This window comes from Salvelinus alpinus, chromosome 9 (genome assembly GCF_045679555.1).
Source record: "Salvelinus alpinus chromosome 9, SLU_Salpinus.1, whole genome shotgun sequence".
Lineage (NCBI taxonomy): Eukaryota > Metazoa > Chordata > Actinopteri > Salmoniformes > Salmonidae > Salvelinus > Salvelinus alpinus.
This window is the reverse complement of record NC_092094.1, coordinates 87,412,518-87,430,006: the sequence shown is the minus strand read 5'-3', so window position 1 is coordinate 87,430,006 and position 17,489 is coordinate 87,412,518. Positions and strand designations below refer to the sequence as shown.

The 17,489-nt window shown below is 41.7% G+C and overlaps 1 protein-coding gene across 11 annotated transcripts in view; it reads right to left on the bottom strand.

The window, feature by feature from the left end:
* Nucleotides 1–17,489, bottom strand: part of LOC139530924 (serine/threonine-protein phosphatase 2A 56 kDa regulatory subunit epsilon isoform-like) — a 172,008-nt gene continuing 154,519 nt past the window's right edge. For 7 of the 11 annotated variants that reach the window (XM_071327735.1, XM_071327730.1, XM_071327733.1 and 4 more), the window contains 11 exons: nt 15,209–15,310; nt 14,808–14,900; nt 14,547–14,677; nt 14,394–14,453; nt 8,004–8,112; nt 7,617–7,670; nt 7,435–7,485; nt 3,557–3,676; nt 3,032–3,159; nt 2,777–2,878; nt 1–2,476 (listed from right to left, as the gene is read on the bottom strand). In XM_071327735.1, coding sequence (XP_071183836.1) covers nt 2,377–2,476; nt 2,777–2,878; nt 3,032–3,159; nt 3,557–3,676; nt 7,435–7,485; nt 7,617–7,670; nt 8,004–8,112; nt 14,394–14,453; nt 14,547–14,677; nt 14,808–14,900; nt 15,209–15,310 — 1,050 coding nt within the window. In that variant the 3' untranslated portion in view covers nt 1–2,376. Of the gene's footprint in view, nt 2,477–2,776; nt 2,879–3,031; nt 3,160–3,556; nt 3,677–7,434; nt 7,486–7,616; nt 7,671–8,003; nt 8,113–14,368; nt 14,454–14,546; nt 14,678–14,807; nt 14,901–15,208; nt 15,311–17,489 lie in introns of those variants that run through there. The other 4 variants (XR_011666151.1, XR_011666152.1, XM_071327731.1 and 1 more) reach the window with 4 other exon arrangements.

Sequence of the window (17,489 nt, the reverse complement as noted above, 5' to 3'; positions counted from 1 at the left end):
CTCATTCAAGGGTTTTTCTTTATTTTTACAGTTTTCTACATTGTAGAATAATAGTGAAGACATCAAAACTATGGAATCATGTAGAAACTAAAAAAAGTGTTAAACAAATGATATATTTGAGATTCTTTAAATAGCCACCCTTTGCCTTGATGACAGCTTTGCACACTCTTGGCATTCTCTCAACCGGCTTCATGAGGTAGTCACTTGGAATTCATTTCAATTAACAGGTGTGCCTTCTTAAAAGTTAATTTGTGTCATTTCTTTCATTCTTAATGCGTTCGTTTGAGCCAATCAGTTGTGTTGTGACAAGGTAACCCTATTTGGTAAAAGACCAAGTCCATATTATGGCAAGAACAGCTCAAATAAGCGAAGATTAAAGACAGTCCATCATTACTTTAAGACATGAAGGTCAGTCAATACGGAACATTTCAAGAACTTTGAAAATCAACTACATGGTGACTCAATGGCTGCTTTGGGGTCCGTCAGATTTGAAGTCTTGCTGCCCTCCTGTGGCACTTCATGGTAGCATTACATTTGTTGTATTGTAAAATTAGCTTCACTTAAACTGAAAAACAAAACTCACATTCTGCTAATTATTGGTGAACCAAAGCAATTAAACAATGAGTAAAATCCTGTAATCGATCATTCATCATACCAAAGGATATTGAGACGGGTCTATGTTGACTGCAGACTACTTTACAGTTGTTGCTGACTTGCTTGACTAGCCAAGTGACAAGCAGAATCAATTAGTCATGAAATACATAGCAGAGTAGCTAAGCAACAATCAAAAACCCATGATGCCTTCATGTGTTTTTCACCTCTCCATCACATACAAAGTAAACAGTAGTATGCTGTCTGAAAATAAAGCAATCCAGCATCTGAGCTTTCATCACAAAACAGGTTTAATTATATTATATGTTTTTTAAATAAATGTATTTCTTCAACCCCTTTTTTCTTCTTTTCATTCATATTATATCTGGGCCACCTTAAAGCAACTTACTGTACATTTAAACGGGATATGAACTGGGCCAAGCCTTCCCTCTCTCTGCCATTCCCTCTTCCACTCCACAATAAAAAAATATCTGATGGTCAAAGAAACAATAAAAATCCCCAAATGAGAGATTAAAAACCAAGAAGGAAACAAAGAGAAAAAACAATCATAAATACCAGATAGTCTTGTTCCATATTAACTCATATACTGAATACTTCTTGGCTGTTCCTAAGCAAAAATATACACAAAATTACTACAAGATACAATATATCAGTGTACTGCGTTTAATAACAATATACAGGTTTGTAATACTGTGTAAAGCACACATGGGAGTGACACTCCTTTTCACAATAGGCGAGTTTGGTGCTCCTCTATAGCTTGCAATCGGTTTTTTAAATTTTTCATATTTTCTGTGTGGCTGGAGGGTACCAGTACCAGACTGATACCAGGCTACCTGGTACTGCAGGGTCAAAGTCCACAAAACCAAAGAGACAACTGAACTGACAGAAACCAATCAATCATTGGGGAGACATACACACACACAAGTGAAAAAAAACAAATGTGGAAGTGGGGAGAAAAATGGGGCGAGAGAATGAATGTAAGTGTGTGTATGGAGATCTTCCCTTGTTTTTTTATTTTAGTCCCTGTACATACAGGACCTTAACATGTTCGCCTCTTGGAGGAGGGGTTGAGAGGGACGAGGGGTTAAATTCATTTCCTCATGGCTAATGGGTCCATAATATAATACCAGCATAGCTTCAGCATGAGTCAGGTCAGGAGGGGTGAGAGGGTGGTCCTTATAGAGAAGGGGTGCCCTCTTGGTCAGGGCGGGGCCTCCCAGGTATCTCACTCAGTCAGGACGTCCCACAAAGGGAGAGAGGTACAGAAGCACCAAAGTGTGAGAGGGACAGAGAGAAGAGAGAAAGAGCAAAGAGTAGAACCAGAGATGGAAAACGGGTTTGTATTCAAGGAGAGTGGGTGGGGTTCTCAAATAGGAGGGAAGTTAAAACAATCTGTTATTTTTGCTGTTCATTTCAAGTCTTAATGTCCAAAGAATATTTTTACCCCCACACAAGTTCCTTATCGCGTTAGAATTTTTTTTGAAAATTTTTTATTTTGCAATAATAGCAGTTTAAGGATAAAAGTTATTTACAGTGCTGTTGAAATAATGAAACAACGTGTGAATCTACCATAAAGTAAGTCGCACAATACAGAAAAAAACAACAACAAAAAACCCGGTCGCTCCATGCCGTTCCAGATGGCCGTTCCAGATGGCCGTTCCAGATGGCCGTTCCAGATGGCCGTTCCAGATGGCCGTTCCAGATGGCCGTACAGGATCCGCGGGGCGTGCTCCGGTGGACATGGATGGGAGAGGAGGCGCTTCGTTAAGTGGGAATTATCCCGTCACGCCTAAGGCTCCTCTTCAGCTCCAGGTCCTCTAACTTCTTCCAAAGCTCCTCCCTCTCCTTCTCCTTCTCCTTCTCACTGCAGACAGTACAGGGGGGGGGGGGGGGGGGGGGCAAGGTAGGACTAGCTGCATATTACTGAGATATTACTACTGGGTTTACCACCACTAAGTACATATCCTTATCCTGCTAGTCAAGAATCACAATATTACACACACCACACAGTGTATGAGGAAAAAAGTGTTATTCTGTATTGTAATTTTCCGTGTAGTGAGCATGGGCCTATTTGAATAGGTGTCTAAAACTATACACGCTTAATACAACAGCACTATGCAGTACCACACCAGAGAGGCCCCATTAATGATGCAGCATATCTTACCGCTGGCGGTCTGACTTGTAAGTAGCTGTGAGCTCATCAAACAAGGTACTGTTCATCTCCATGAAGGCTTTCAGTACGTTGTACACCAACGCCACTATCGCGCTTCAAGGCAAAATAAAAAAACATGTAAAAAAAACAGCCAATTTCAACTCTTTCAGAACTTATGTTTTCTCTAATGAAAACAAATACAAGATGATAAATCAAGTTTTTTGATAGGACCAATCTATGTGTGAGTGTGTGTTGAGGTGGACTCACGGGTTCCAGTGTTCTTTGGAGATCCTGTACAGGCTGGCGAACATGATGGGTAAGATAACGCTGGAGTTCTCCTCAATCAGACTCATGATGTACTCGTTGTTCCAGTAGTACAGGGCCCTTTCTGCCACCTGCCAGGGACACAGAGATGTAATACACAATACCTACACCCATACGCACTAGCCTCTTTTCAGATTTATTTTGTGATCCTATGGTTATTGTCATGACAACGACCATAGAAGTTAGCTATACAGCACAAACAGATCTGGGACCAGGCTAAACCCTCCAACAACAACCATGTACTTATAAGAGCACCATAGATATGCTGAGATTACCCCTAAAAAAACAGGGTCCGTGCTATCCGGGATCCTTGGGACATCCCTTTGAAGATTAAATAAGGGACGTGGTAGGTCAGGGACAGGTTATGGTAAGAGTATGGGTTAAGATTAGGGTAGGGACATCCCAAGGATCTCAGACAGCACTGACCTAAAAACCCACCAGGATTTGTGTCCTTCTCTATAGACTGACCTGGAAGTGTGGGCTGGATACGCATCTGGAGATCTGTTTGAAAAGCGGCTCCTGGATCTTGACGAACTGTGTCGGCTCGATCACGTCTAGGATCTCCTCCAGCTCCCCCAGGTACATAACCTGAGAACACACACAGTTACAAACACACCTGAGGTACATCACCTGACAGGGTTTGACATTTAGGTAAATTAGATTGTGGAACACTAGGCTAGTAACAAGTAAAAAGTACTGTCCCGAATGAGAAAATTACTGGCCTGGGCCAGATTACAGGAAAGCAAGTAATGCACGCAGAATTTCAACCATGGGGGGGTTTAATTTGCAGTCTGGACAAGTACCTTATAGGCGATTGTAGCCAACCATACATTCTGATATTTACACTGATTGGAAAACAAAAATAAAACCATGCCAACTCTCAATGAGGACATACAAATCTGTTGTTCTGCCCCTGAACAAGGCAGTTAACCCACTGTTCCTAGGCCGTCATTGAAAATAAGAATTTGTTCTTAACTGACTTGCCTAGTTAAATAAAGGTAAAAAATGAAAAACACTGAGCGCACAACACATTAGGATCACCTCTTTCCATGACAGACTGACCAGCTACGCCACCTGTTAAATCCACTTCAGTATAGATGAAACGGGGGAGACAGGTTAAAGAATAATTTTTAAGCCTTGCGACATGGATAGTGCATGTGTGCCATTCAGAGGGTGAATTTTTATTTTATTTAACTAGGCAAGTCAGTTAAAACAAATTCTTATTTTACAATGACGGCCAAACCCGGATGACGCTGGGCCAATTGTGCGCCGCCCTATGGGACCCCCGATCACGGCCTGTTGTGATATAGCCCGGGATCGTACCAGGGTCTGTAGTGACACCTCTAGCACTGAGATGCGGTGCCTTGTGCCACTCAGGAGCCAAAAGATTTAAGTGCCTTTGAACGGAGTATGGTAGTAGGTGCCAAGCGAACCGGTTTGAGAGTGTCAAGAACTGCAAAGCTGCTGGTTTTTCCCACTCTCAACAGTTTCCTGTGTGTATAAAGAATGGTCCACCACCCAAAGGACATCCTACCAACTTGACAACTGTGGGAAGCATTGGAATCAACATGTTCCAGCATCCCTGTGGAATGCTTGACACATTTTAGTCCATGCCCCGACAAATTGAGGCAGTTCTGAGGGCAAAAAGAAGGTGCAACTCAATATTAGGAAGCCATTACTAATGTTTTGTACACTCAGTGAATAGCCTTAACATATGACACTTCATAAAATGTAATATTCCCCCCTAGAAAGGAGGCCAATAGCATATTGAAGAAAAGTAATTTCTTTAGGGCCTATACATGGTCCATATTGCAGGCAGGTGTGCTATTTTAACAATAAACATTATCACATGTAGCCTGATGCAGCATCGTGGCTACATGGCTGAATGCTCAGCTGCATTGTTTACCCCAATGGGATAATCAGTTAGCTAGATCACAGACTTGATATGTCCTTGCTGCTTGTTTAATGTCCTAAAAACTGCCACTAGCATGAATAAAATTGTGATTTGTACAGTGTTTATAAATACAGAGTTATTGTGTCAATTTCAGTGAATATAGGCCTACTGTTTATGCACTCGAATGGCAGTTATGTAAATGTTAACACAAAATGCTTATTTTTTTGTCATGCTAGACACTCAGATGTGTAAATAAGATTCAGTTTTACCAAGTGACGTGTAAATTATGTTTTAACAAGCAAGCAGCTACATAGTGTACGCCTACGTGAACCTTTCTTTGCAATTATGGCATTGCTGTGTAGGATGTCTGATATGAGAAAAGGCAGGTGGAGGTCTTTTATTCTGCGATTGTGAAACGCCCATGCCAATCTTTAACTCTGCCTCCACTGAGACAGGTCTGGGGCAAGTACAGAGGCAAAAAAAGGTATGTGAACCCTTCGGAAATACCTGGATTTCTGCATAAATTGGTCATAAAATTTGATCCGATCTTCATCTAGGTCACAACAATGCGTTTGTCTAGTCTGCTTAAACTAATAACACATAATTATACGTTTTCATGTCTTACTTGAACACACCGTGTAAAGATTCACAGTGCAGGGTGGGAAAAGTATGTGAACCCTTGGATTTAATAACTGGTTGACCCTCCCCTTTGGCAGCAATAACCTCAACCAAACGTTTTTTGTAGTTGCGGATCAGACCTGCACAACGTTCAGTAGGAATTTTAGACAATTCCTCTTTACAAAACAGTTTGTTCAGCAATATTCTTTCGATGTCTGGTGTGAACTGCTCTCGAGGTCATGCCACAACATCTCAAATCGGGTTGAGGTCAGGGCTCTGATTGGGCCACTCCAGAAGGCGTATTTTCTTCTGTTGAAGCCATTCTGTTGTTGATTTACTTCTGTGTTTTAGGTAGTTGTCCTGTTGCATCACCAAACTTCTGTTGAGCTTTAATTGGCGGACAAAGAACATAACATTCTCCTGCAAAATGTCTTGATAAACGTGGGAATTGATTTTTCTGTCGATGATAGCAAGCTGTTCAGGCCCTGAGGCAGCCCCAAACCATGATGCTTCCTCCACCATACTTTACAGCTGGGATGATGTTTTGATGTTAGTGTGCTGTGCCTTGTTTTCTCCACACATAGTGTTGTGTGTTCCTTCCAAACAACTCAACTGTAGTTTAATCTGTCCACAGAATATTTTGCCAGTAGCGCTGTGGAACATCCAGGTACTCTTTTGCGAACTGTTTTTTTTGGACAGCAGTGGCTTCTTCCGTGGTGTCCTCCCATGAGCACCATTCTTGTTAAGTTTGTTACGTATCGTAGACTCGTCAACAGAGATGTTAGCATGTTCCAGAGATTTCTGTAAGTCTTTGGCTGACACTCTAGGATTCTTCTTAACCTCATTGAGCATTCTGCGCTGCGCTCTTGCAGTCATCATTGCAGGACGGCCACTCCTAGAGAGAGTAGCAACAGTGCTGAACTTTCTCCATTTATAGACAATTTGTCTTACTGTGGACTGATGAACATCAAGGCTTTTAGAGATACTTTTCTAACCCTTTCCAGCTTCATGCAAGTCAACAATTCTTAATCGTAGGTCTTCTGAGAGCTCTTTTGTTCGAGGCATGGTTCACATCAGGCAATGCCTCTTGTGAATAGCAAACTCAAATTTTGTGAGTTTTTTATAGGGCAAGGCAGCTCTAACCAACATCTCCAATCTCGTCTCATTGATTGGACTCCAGGTTAGCGGACTCCTAATTCCATTTAGCTTTTGGAGAAGTCATTATCCTAGGTGTTCACATACTTTTCCCAACATACACTGTGAATGTTTAAATGATTCAATATAGACAAAAAATATATTGATTTGTGTGTTATTAGTTGAAACACAGTGTTTGTCTATTGTTGTGACTTAGATGAAGATCAGATCAAATTTGATGACCAATTTAGAAATCCAGGTAATTCCAAAGGGTTCACATACTTTTTCTTGCCACTGTATGCTGACCATACTGAGGCTTTGACATTCTTGCCTCAGCTTGGAAACCGAATGTTGGTTGATAGCAAGAGTGAAGCGTCAGACGTCGGTTAGATTGTGAAAGATGAAATATAAATAATAATTGTTCTGTTTTGGAGTTTGAAAATGTACTGCCCCACGCGGGCCATATGAAAGCTTGATTAACTGGCCAGGTTAGCTTGGCAGATGTTGCCGTGCCAGCGGGCAGCCCTGAATTAGTTACTAACACACCCTAACCCAGGTACACCACCTGAGAACACAGTTACAAACACCTGAGCAGGACAACACATCAGGTCGTTACTATCCAGGTAACAGATCTAAACTCCCATTAACATTAGCAGCTCAGTGCTCCAGACCAAGGAAGGGAAACTTCCAGTGCTCTTACCTCTTTTTGACTGCAGGTTTTTCGCCAGAACTTCAGTAAGCCCCTGATGACCTATAGATAGATTAGATTAATAGATGTGAGATAGGCGTGAGAGAGAAATGTGTGACTGAAGGGAGACGATGACTGATTAATAGACCCTTCTGATTACAAAGTGGTGTGACCATGGGCGAGATAACACTTACTGGTTCTGTTAACGCTGGGTCTTTCTCTAGGAACTGTACAATGCAATACGCCAACTGGAAAAATAAGTCGCGATAAAGAAAAACATAACACATTGTCAATGGTATGGTTGGAAAATGTGGAACACCAATTAGGATCGACTCACTGGACAGACTCAATCATGTAGAACAGGGCTCTCCAACCCTGTTTCTAGAGAGCTATCGTCCTGTCAGTTCTCTCCAACTCTAATCTAGTGCACCCAATTCTAATATTTAGCTGGTTGATAAGTTCCAACTGGGGTTTGAGCGAAAACCTACAGGAGGGTAGTTTCCAGGAACAGGGTTGGAGAACCAAACCCGGATGTTGAACATCAACAAAATTAGGATTGCACACAGTCATACACACAGTACCTGTGCGTGGAAGAGGGACAGACTCCTGACAGTGTGGAGGGGGATCAACACTTTGACCAGAAACTGTTTGTGCTCTGCTTTGAGCGGCAGGGCAAAACCATTGATTATGCTGCAAGAGAGTGGGAGAGGAGAACGCATCGCTAAGCCAGGATGGCAAATTACACATGTCAGTACAAAGAGACAAGAATTTAGTATAAAGCTTACTGGAGAATCAATGTTAACAAGACTGAGGCAAAGATACATTAAGGGTCAATAGCTTTTACATGGGCCAACGGAAATTACACAGGTACTGTAACTACTTTATGCAAAGTTACCAACAAGCTTTAGCCTGGGCTACAGAACTAAGACCCACGGAGGATGAAATGGTAACTCCTTTAACCCTTTATACTTGTACCCGTATACAGTTTGAACATGGCAGATTTGGACACTAATAAGCACCTAAATTGGATCGCAGTGGCTGTACAGTAAAATGCTATAAACTACATCAGAGCTCAGGCTCTGCGCTTCACATGGCTGTATGGGGTTTTGAATGACAGACTTTCGGAAGTTGAGCACCACACGTGGCAAGATGTTGCTCCCAACCCTCCTGCTAATTGGGCAACTTGCACACATTTTTTGTTGTCCGAGTGAGGAAAACGCTGTAAATTAAGAGGAATCAATCCATTTTGAAAGATGCGACGTTGAGGATTATAATAAATAGTGCTTTGGATGTCATACAAGCAAGTCAAACACCCGTAAGTCTAGGGTTGTCTGTCCCCAACCCCAAAAAAATCTTGGTCGACCAAGAGTCGTCTGTTCTTTAGACCAATCGATTGGTCAAAATGTTTAAACATGTCATTTTCCATAGACACATCCTATGTGTTTTAATCAAATTAACTATATTCACTGAGCTTGACTGATGATTAAATAATTAAGACACACAAATGACTAGAGGGAGTTCGACCAGCAATTTATTTGATTGTGCCAGCCTCAGACTCGCTACTTTGTGTTAAAAGAAAAAGACAGTGATTGTGTGACTAGCACCGCTCTCTTCCATGCTGTAGCGACCACCACAGCGTTTATCGCGCTGTTCGTGTTGCTGAAACTGCAATATAATTACAGAATTCTGACAGAAAAGTTCTGTTAACGAAAGCCCTCATTTGTTTAGAAAAAAACATTCCCTATTCCCTCAACCCTTGATCTCTTTACGTGACACATGTATGCATTAAATGCACTTGACCAATAGGGCCTGACCTAAGCACATCAATAAATTGGTTATAACAAACTCCGAACATTAACAGCAAAATGGATGCAGAGGACGTGACAAAAACTCGAAATGGGGGAATGTTTACTGGTTGCTCATGAGGTAAAGGGGAAGTCAGATGTGTGGAAATTTGATTAATTATGGAAAAGACTGGAGCTCAAGAAAAATAAGGTAAGGAGCAAGAACTGCCAAACAGGTGCAGTTGAATTACAATATAATTTTTCTGACCGTTGGGAACAATGTAAACACTAAATAAATTCTAAGCGTACCAGAGTCTGTTGTAACTTTTTTGTTAAGCCTTTATTACAGCAGACTAAAAACAGCCGCATTGTGAATGCAATTTCCGTAATAGAACGGTTTATTTATGATTTAAGCTAATTATTCAAGGCTAGCTTTATTTTAAAACTAAAATGCTTGATTGCATTTCAATTCTTGAATGACTCGTATACTGTGTGATGACATGAACAAAATAATGACTGATTGATACAGTAGCCTATACAAATATTGAAATATAGGCAGGCCTAAGTAAGTTACAGTATAGAGACTTAACAGGATGCGCTCTTAGGCCTACAGTTCAATGGTGGTTGTACAAGGCTGCTATACTAAGCCTACTAATGATGACATTACTTATTATTATGATAATGATCATAATAACAATCAGTAGATCAAGAAAAAAAAGAGCATTATTATGAATATAATTTTTGGGACGATATGGAACAGTGTCAACACTAAATACATTTTATAATACCAGAGGCTATTCTAACGAAAAAAAGTAGAACGCCTTTATTACAGCAAAGCAAAGATAAAAACAGCAGAATTTGTCAAATTGTTTACATGTTGTTGCGAGGCTTGGTGCTCACGGAACCAGTAGGCTATTAAACACTCAAACCAGCAACAGAAGCAGGATCTGTCTTATTTCTGTAGATATACAGTGCATTCGGAAAGTATTCAGACCCCTTAAATTTTCCCACATTTGTTAAGTTACAGCCATATTCTGAAATGGATTAAATCGGCGGTGTCAGAGGAAGGCCCTAAAAATTGTCAAAGACTTCAGCCACCCTAGTCATAGACTGTTCTCTCTGCTACCGCACGGCAAGCGGTACCGGAGCACCAAGTCTAGGTCCAAGAGGCTTCTAAACAGCTTCCACCCCCAAGCCATAAGACTCCTGAACATCTAATCAAATGGATACCCAGACTATTTGCATTCCCCCCCCCCCTTCAACGCTGCTGCTACTACTCTCTCTTATTATCTATGCATAGCCACTTTAGTAACTCTACCTACATGTACATATTACCTCGACTAACTGGTGCCCCCATATTACCTCGACTAATTGGTGCCCCTGCACATTGACTCTGTACCGGTACCCCCTTTATATAGCTTTGCGATTGTTATTTACTGCTGCTCTTTAATTATTTTGGACTTTTTTTATTAATTTTTTCCCCTTAAAACTGCATTGTTGGCTTGTAAGTATTTTACTAAGTTCTACACCTGTTGTATTCGGCGCATGTGACAAATAAAATTATAACGTTTTTCCCCTTTCCCCAGTCTACACACAATAACCCATAATGACAAAGCAAAAACAGGTTTTTAGAAATGTTTGCTAATTTATCAAAAATGTTAAACGGAAATATCATATTTACATAAGTATTCAGACCCTTTACTCAGTACTTTGTTGAAACATTTTTGGCAGCGATTACAGCCTTGAGTCTCCTTGGGTATGACGCTACAAGCTCGGCACACCTGTATTTGGGGAGTTTCTCCCATTCTTCTCTGCAGATCCTCTCAAGCTCTGCCATGTTGGATGGGGAGCGTTGCAGCGAAGCTATTTTCAGGTCTCTCCAGACATGTTTAAATCAGGTTCAAGTTCGGGCTCCGGCTGGGCCACTCAAGGATATTTAGAGACTTGTCCCAAAGCCACTCCTGCGTTGCCTTGGTTGTATGCTTAGGGTCGTTGTCCTGTTGTAAGGTGAACCTTCACCCCAGTCTGAGGTCCTGAGCGCTCTGGAGCAGGTTTTCATCAAGGCTCTCGCTGTACTTTTCTCCGTTCATCTTTGCCTCGATCCTGACTAGTCTCCCAGTCCCTGCTGCTGAAAAACATTCTAACAGCATGATGCTGCCACCGCCATGTTTCACCATAGGGATGGTGCCAGTTTTCCTCCATACGTGACGCTTGGCATTCAGGCCAAATAGTTCAATCTTAGTTTCATCAGACCGGAGAATCTTGTTTCTCATGGTCTGAGTCTTTGGGTGCCTTTTGGCAAATTACAAGCGGACTACCATGTGTTTTTTACTGAGGAGTGGCTTCCATCTGGACACTACCATAAAGGCCTGATTGCTGGAGTGCTGCAGAGATGGGAGAACCTTCCAAAAAGAGCCATCTCCACAGAGGAACTCCAGAGCTCTGTCAGAGTGAACATCGGGTTCTTGGTCACCTCCCTGACCAAGGCCCTTCTTCTACGATTGCTCAGTTTGGCCAAACGGCCATCTCTAGGAAGAGTCTTGGTGATTCCAAACTTCTTCAATTTAAAAACGACGGAGGCCACTGTGTTCTTGGGGACCTTCAATGGGGCAGACATTTTTGGTACCCTTCCCCATCCTGTCCTGGAGCTCTATGGACAATTCCTTCGACCTCATGGCTTGGTCTTTGCTCTGACATGCACTGTCAACCGTGGGACCTTATATAGACAGGTGTGTGCCTTTCCAAATCATGTCCAATCAACATAATTTTACCACAGGTGGACTCCACTCAAGTTGTAGAAACATTTCAAGGCTGTAAAGTAACAAAATGTGGAAAAAGTCAAGGGGTCTGAATACTTTCCGAAGGCACTGCATATTATTTATAAAGCCAGCAACATTTAACAGTTAGTCTATTGATTATAGGCCAAATTAAGTTGGGGTTTCCTTCCTCCTCACTTTTCTTAGACAATAAGGCAAGGGCTGTTTTCTCATCTCCTCATTTTGCTGCTGCCTCCACCACACCAATAATCTGGTTAACTTTGATATTGTGCACATAGCAATATGGTCTAGGAAAAGGCAACAGCGCACTGATGCGTTTCAGAACCATGGACAGCGACCACTATTCAACGTGAAAAAAGTGCATTTTTTATCCCCCCCAAAAATGTGTATTAGTTTTTGTGCCCATAGGCGACGTTGTTGTCGGTGATGTCTAGTGAAGACCTGAATTACAACAGGCCTACAAGCCCTCAGTCCAGCCTCTTTCAGCCAATTGCGGACAGTCTGAGCACTGATGGAGGGATTGTGCATTCCTGGTGTAACTCGGGGAGTTGTTGCCATCCTGTACCTGTCCCGCAGGTGAGATGTTCGGATGTACCGATCCTGTACAGGTGTTGTTACACGTGGTCTGCCACTGCGAGGACGATCAGCTGTCCGTCCTGTCTCCCTGTAGCGCTGTCTTAGGCGTCTCACAGTACGGACATTACAATTTATTGCTCTGGCGACATCTGCAGTCCTCATGCCTCCTTGCAGCATGCCTAAGGCACGTTCACGCAGATGAGCAGGGACCCTGGGTATCTTTCTTTTGGTGTTTTTCAGAGTCGGTAGAAAGGCCTCTTTAGTGTCCTAAGTTTTCATAACTGTGACCTTAACTGCCTACCGTCTGTAAGCTGTTAGTGTCTTAACGACCGTTCCACAGGTGCATGTTCATTAATTGTTTTCAAAAGGCCCTCAGGGCCGACAGAGAAGTTCTCCACTTTTTCCCCTTTCCATTTATTCCCATAGTAATTCATTCATTATAGACACCAGCAGAGTAAGTAGACCGTTAAGTAGTAAAATAAAGGTTAATTAAAAATAAGACCTACAACACTTAACAGCACATTACTCAACACTAGTGAGACTCATGTCGCCTACGGTAGGCCTACAGTATATCTATAAATATTTTTTCATCTCTACATGTAGGTCTCCTGATTTAAACCCGATCAAACTTGTTGCAACTAAAATGTAGTAGAAATAATCTGCATGTTTGCCTGGCATGGATTGTGACTCCATCTTGTTCTTCGCCCTCTCCAACTCCGCCAATAATAACATTTAGAGGATTGGAGGATTCTAAATTAAAATCTAATCTGTGAGAATATCTAAGGGGCTTTTATATAATTATAATGCAGGGTTAATAATAATAATAATAATCGGTTTGTTTAAAAAAATTACCGAAAGTGAACGATTATAATCTGAATAAAGGGGAAAAGGCCATTCTTGAACACGGGGTGAGACATTCTTACTAATTTGTAAATAAAGCCAGTTTGTTATTTAGAATGATTTATTTCTGTTTTTAGAGGGAGAGAAACCAAAAGCTCACAGCGCCTATTTTTCGGAAAATCGTCAGTCCAAATGTCAAGTGAAATACTCCCATGTTATTTACCCAAGTTCTCTCTTAACTCCAGGACCACCGATAGTTTTTGTTGTTGTTGCAGGACTCTAGTGCCAGAGGAGAGACTCTCAGATGGAAAACGCCTCCATTAATTGCCACAGTTTAGACTACCGGTAGAGCAGAGTTCTAACTCCCCCTTGTGATAGTGTGGTGCAATGACAGAATGCAACCATCTACCACAAACGGTCACGGCATAAACTCTGAACTTTTAAAGGAAGAACCACTATAGGAGAGCAAAATAAAAAATAAAATCACCTTATAATTGAATACTGAGTCATAAAAGTGCATTGAAATTACTTAGGAACTGTGCACATTTGAGAGTTGTGTGACAACTGAGACACCAGTTAGTCCTCTCACTCAAACCCTTGTCATTTATTTGTCTTGTGTTGCACCTAACCCACATTTTTCAAGAATATTCTTATGTTAGTGAATGTATCCAGAGTATTTCTAGATTTAGTTATCAACAAATGCGACGAAAAGTACAGTAAATGTAAAATACACAGTGTAATGTTTGGATTCAGTCTTGTGTCAGGTGAACCTGTTACGTCCTCAACTTTGGTATAATACGTTTCCCATAATCTCCAAACTGTTCCTTTTCAATTGCTACCATGCTTAGGCATGTGCCTTTCATACTTATTTTGTAAGAAACATTTCAATTTATCCCTATCCATATAGTCCAATTCCCACAAGTGTAAAGGGTTAAGACGGCGCCTGAGAACAAAGGAGTCAGAACTAACCATAAATGAATCCAGGGTCACGTACCTTCCCAAGATCTCCAGCAACTCAGCAACCCCGTTAAAGTGCTCAGTCTCATAAACAAAACTTTACGGGAGAGGAGAGAGTGGATAAACGTTAGTGAAACATCAGTAAAAGTACCACGACGGTCTGAGTAGAGAATGAGGAGCGCCGTCTTACCGTAGAAAAATATTATTTATCTGTTTTCGTATAAAAGCCCTCAGCCCCAGGAATTTCCCATATATTCTGTGTAAGACTGTTTTCAGGTAATCTCTCTCCCGAGGGTCCTCACTGTCAAAGAGCTCCAAGAGCTACAGAGAGCCAGGGAGAAAGAACAAAAAGGGAAAGAAAAAGATATGAAACAACTACAAACTCCTCAAACTTGTACAACACTAGTCTACATTTTTTAAAGTGCAGCTTCAATGTAACAGTCTCACTCACCTGTAGAACAAATTTCTGGTCTATGTACTTTTTGGCAATGCTGGGCTGGAATTCTTGACTCTCCAAGAATCGTATGAAGAACTCATACACTAGCTATGATACAGTGAAAGAAAGAGCGAGATGGAGATGTTAAGGAGGCAGAGCAGCAGTTACAAAGAAACGGGGGTGAGAGAATGAACACCTGACAATAGACCCGTAATAATATCTTACTAAATCAGGGACCGAGAAACAGAACACGCTCAACACCAGCTCAAATGTCCACATACAAAATAACATTATATCAAAAATAGCTATGGCACCAGGAAGGTTCTCATGGGGGGGGAGACGAAACTCAGTCTCCAAATGAAGACAGAACGAACACTCACAAAAACGTATACATCAATTCTAGCCTATGCTGTTACCTGTAAGTGCGGCCATGAGGCCTCGAGTGTGGGTTCATCCTCCTCTGGGTCAAACTCATTACTGTCCGTGGGCGGAAGGGTGCGGAATATGTTGTAAGACACCTGGAAGACAGGGTAAAGGGGTAAATCAACTGATTTCACTGGAAAGTAAGGCAATTGACACAGAGTAATATAACAATCAGTTTTATAGCCAACTCAGGCACTTCAATACTGATGTGAAACCCAAATGTTGACTAATGAGCATTGTTCTTGTCAACTAGCTAAATTAAATTAAATACAAACAGCAGAAAATTCCCCACCCTCTTCCACTCGCCACCTACCATCCGTCACTCCCACTTCCTGTTTACTGAAGATCGGGACTTCCTTCCCCCACACCTTAAGTAGGTTCACCTGATTCCAATCAAGGTGGTTACCTGATTGAATTGTTTTGGTTAGTTTTTTAAAATGTAGTTTATAGTCCTATCCTTTGAAGTATATCTCCCTTCAATGGATGTGTTATTGACCAAGTAAGTTTATCCTCTCTCCTTTATACCTTCGCATTTGGTGTTGACTTTCTTTCTATAGAGTGTTACATGGTTTGCCATGTGTTAGCCACTAGCCGAGCCTTACCTTTTTTGTAGTCCTTGGTTCTTGAGACTATACTGATCAAAAATATAAACGCAACGTGTAAAGTGTTGGTCCCAAGTTTCTTGAGCTCAAATAAAATATCCCGGAAATGTTCCATACGCACAACTTATTTCTCTAAAATCTAAAATGTTTACATCCCTGTTAGTGAGCATTTCTCCTTTGTCAAGATGTTCCATCCATCTGATTAAACAGCATGATCATTACACAGGTGCACCTTGTGCTGGGGACAATAAAATGTCACTAAAATGTGCAGTTTTGTCACGAAAAACAATGTCACAGATGTGTCAAGTTAAAGGGTCCAATTGGCATGCTGACTGCAGGAATGTCCACCAGAACTGTTGCCAGAGAATGGAATGTTAAATTCTCTACATACGCCACCTCCAACATTGTTTTAGAGCCTTGTATACTCACCAGACATGCTACCCATTGAAGAGTGGTACAACATTCCACAGGCCACAATCAACAGCCTGATCAACTCTATGCGAAGGAGATGTCGCACTGAATGAGGCAAATGGTCGTCACACCAGATACTGACAAGTTCTGCTCCACCCCCCTAACTTTTTTTTAAGGTATCTGTGACCAACAGAAACATATCTGTATTCCCAGTGATGTGAAATCCATAGATTAGGGCATAATGAAAAATAAAATCCAAATAACATTTTATTGGTCACATACACATGGTTAGCAGATGTTATTCGAGTGTAGTGAAATGCTTGTACTTGTACAGTGCAGCAATATCAACAAGTAATCTAACAATTCCACAACTACCTAATACACACATATCTAAGTAAAAGGATGGAATAAGAAAATGTACATATAAATATATGGATGAGCAATGACCGAGCGGCATAGGCAAGACGCAATAGATGGTATAAAATACAGTATATAAATATGGGATGAGTAATGCAAGATACATAAACATAATTAAAGTGGCATTAATGAAGTAACTAGTGATCCATTTGTTAGAGTGGCTAATCATTTCAAGTCTATGTAGGAAGCAGCCTCTCTGTATTAGTGATGGCTGTTTAACAGTCTGATGGCCTTGAGATAGAAGCTGTTTCTCAGTCTCTTTGATGCACCTGTACTGACCTCGCCTTCTGGATGATAGCGGGGTGAATAGGCAGTGGCTCAGGTGGTTGTTGTCCTTGATGATCTTTATGGCCTTCAGGTGCTATAGGTGTCCTGGAGGGCAGGTAGTTTGCCCCCGGTGGTGCGTTGTGCAGACCGCACCACCCTCTGGAGAGCAATACGATTGTGGGCGGTGCAGTTGCCGTACCAGGCGGTGATACAGCCGGACAGGAAGCTCTCAATTGTGCATCTGTAAAAGTTAGTGAGGGTTTTGGGTGCCAAGCCAAATTTCTTCAGCCTCCTGAGGTTGAAGAGGCGCTGTTGCACCTTCACCACACTGTATGTGTGGGTGGACTATTACACTTTGTCCGTGATGTGTACGTTGAGGAACTTAACTTTCCACTGCTGTCCCGTCGATGTGGATGGGGTGGTGCTCCCTCTGCTGTTTTCTGAAGTCCACGATCATCTCCTTTGTTTTGTTGACGTTGAGTGAGGTTGTTTTCCTGACACCACACTCTGAGTGACCTCACCTCCTCCCTACAGTCTGCCTTATCGTTGTTGGTGATCAAGCCTATTACTGTGTTGT